General features: G+C 58.4%; 1 protein-coding gene across 1 annotated transcript in view; it reads right to left on the bottom strand.

Moving 5' to 3' along the window:
- Positions 1 to 1201: 1201 nt before the first annotated feature.
- The window catches only part of SPRG_21857 (hypothetical protein), a gene marked incomplete at both ends in the record, with an annotated part of 2127 nt that continues 644 nt past the window's right edge, over positions 1202 to 2684 (bottom strand). The window contains 3 exons of the mRNA XM_012356482.1: positions 1202 to 1606; positions 1650 to 1811; positions 1860 to 2669. Coding sequence (XP_012211872.1) covers positions 1202 to 1606; positions 1650 to 1811; positions 1860 to 2669 — 1377 coding nt within the window. The remainder of the gene's footprint in view (positions 1607 to 1649; positions 1812 to 1859; positions 2670 to 2684) is intronic.

Raw genomic sequence — 2684 nt, 5'->3', positions numbered from 1 at the left:
ACTTTGTTTACCATCGATGCATCTTGATGCGACTTTGAGCTCACTCTCTGGGCCGCTTGTCTTGTTATCGCATTCGTTCTGGATAGAATTGTCGACGCACCTTGACTCTTGCTTACCTTTGGAACTGGGCTTGAAAGGCTCAGGGGCCGCGACATGGTTCAAAACCCTCATGGCATAGCATATTTGAGAGCTCAGTCGATATTCTATGCCATCATCGAGCGATGCGAGTGTGAAAACCAGTGCGACATTGCCGACATCGAGAGCAACGGTGAAATTCATTTTAGAGGTATTTTCTGTCTTTTTACGTGTGTTTTGTTTTTCTAAGGTTGTCCCTCCTTTCACATTGCATTCGCTTCCAACCAAGCGTGCCTCTTCTGCCCCGAGCACGAGACGTAGCGCCACTTGCTCGTCGACTGCGACTTCATCAAGGACGTGTGGAGCACGCTTCACGCCGTCACGACCCTTCTGGGCGTGACCTTGCCGACAAATCTCTCAGGCTACTGCCACTCGACGCCCAAGATGGCGTCCAACATGCACCAAGCCGCGTTCCGCTACCTCTGGGCCGTGCTCCGCGCCTGCGTCTGGTTCAACGTCTGGCGAGTCCGGAACGATCGCGTCTTTCGCGCCGACCTACCGCTGCCAAGTCCACGGACGATTGCCGTCAAGGCGGCACGCGTCGCTCAACTGCACTTGCACCACAGCCTCGTACAAGAGCCCGAGCAGCCTGCTCTTCGTCGGCTTTTCCGGCTCCTCGCCCAACACGAGTGGCAATTTTATTTAGCATAGTTTTATCTACCGTATTGTAATGGTCCTCTCAGGGGTCCTCTCTCTCATTTCATTCCTTTGCCCCTTCAACGCCCACCCATGCTCCTCGAGTTTGCGCTTCGACCCACCCATGACCCATGAACGAAATTCCGACTGCAGTCGTCAGCCTCGCAACGCTTGTCGACGGCATTGAATGGTATCAGCTTGTCGTCACCTTCGTTCTTGTGCTTGCAACCTTTTGCTTCGCCGCCTCGTGTGATGGGATATCAGAAATTCAAGGTCGTCGCCTGACCCACCCATCAATCAAAATGCGACCCACCCCGACCCATGGCCCACGAGTGGGGCCCATGACACGGCTCGGGCACTCGCACCTGACGCTTTGGACTGTCGGTAAACAGACACAAACTCCATGCAATGGTATTAGAGTCCTATCAGCTTAGAGCTTGGCCTGCGGCGGCATCTCCGCTTCAAAGATATGGCGCATTTCGAGGAGGCTCTCTTCGAGCAAATGGCCAAACGCGCGCGACATCGAGAGCGGAATCGTCTTGCGGCACGCAATGTTAAAGTGCACCGAGTTCTTCTTGATGCTGTACGCAATGCCAACGCCGTCGGCGACCACCTCGCCCCAGCCCCAGCCGTCAAAGAGCTCGTGCGTCAAGTGGCTCGTCGAGATCTGCCAGTACTTGGAGCGCGCGAACAGCGGGTCCTCAAAGATCGCCGCCGACTCGCCCGGCTGCAGAAGCATGCGCAACCCGAGAAAGTGACGGTCGACGCCCTTGGACTGCGCCGCGAGCTTCATGTACTGCACGTGCGAGGCACACGCGTTGCGGCAGGCATTGGCCTACGAAGCATGTGACGCGCAATGGCATGTCAGCATGACATACCTTGTCGCTGACGCGCTCGAGCGGGCCCGAGGAGACCATCGCATCGACAAACGCCTTGCTCGCGATCGAGCAGCTGCGCGTCGTTTCGGTGCGGCCGTGGAGGTACGGGCGCACCTGCGACGCTTCGTACGTGCCAACGTCCTTGCCCCAGTACTTGCGCGCCTACGCCAAGTCCATGTGTCGCATCGAATTTGCAACGCAGGCACATACCGCGAGCTGAATCGCCATTTGCACGTAGGCGTCCGGGCTGCACTTGAACGTCTTCATGAGGCCATTGCCATAGCCAAAGAAGGACTCGACGTGCACTTCATGGTCCGCGACAAGCAGGTCAAAGCTGTGCTCGGCCAATGCAATGTTGCGCAGCGTTGCACGCGTAATGTTGAACGGCAGCTGCGTGATCGCAGGCAATTGGAGCGCGCCATGGGGCGTCGTCAGATCGCCGAGGTCGATGGAGCCGTTGCGGAGACCGGTGAGCATAAAGTCCGCGTACACGCTCATGGCCATCCCGTCCAGCATCGAGTGTTCGGCGAGGATCCCGGCCTTGCCGTTCTCGTACACGACGAGCTGGATCGTCTTGTCGTAGAAGCGGTTGCGGCCGTTGCCGTGCCAGAGGCCGCGCGCGACTTCCGTACGCGAGACGGGCGTCTCGTCGTCGAGGCAGAGCACGACGACTGCCGACTCGATGTCCTTGAGCGACGCTTCGTTGCCATCGACGAGGAGCTGGTCGCGGCCATCGGCCCACACGTCGCGGTCTTGCGACGAGAGCACGCCAATTGCCGACTCTTTCCCGCCGGCGATCGCGATAATCTTGTCGAGAACGGTGGTCCATTCGAGGAACGTGAGCGGCGTCGCCGACTGCTGCACCTTGAAGTACTTGTTGTTGCGCAAGACCACAATGTGGTGGTGCAAGCTCGGGTCGTAAATGCGGTACGAGTCCGCGCTGCGGTGCGGAATGCGGCACGCGTTAAACATGTACTTGTACGCGGTCGCGCAGAGCGGCGTCTTGCTACGACCGAGCACCTCGGGCGGCCGCGT

Source organism: Saprolegnia parasitica (assembly GCF_000151545.1).
Source record: "Saprolegnia parasitica CBS 223.65 unplaced genomic scaffold supercont2.482, whole genome shotgun sequence".
Taxonomy (NCBI): Eukaryota; Oomycota; class Saprolegniomycetes; order Saprolegniales; family Saprolegniaceae; genus Saprolegnia; species Saprolegnia parasitica.
This window is presented reverse-complemented; position numbering and strand designations above follow the sequence as displayed.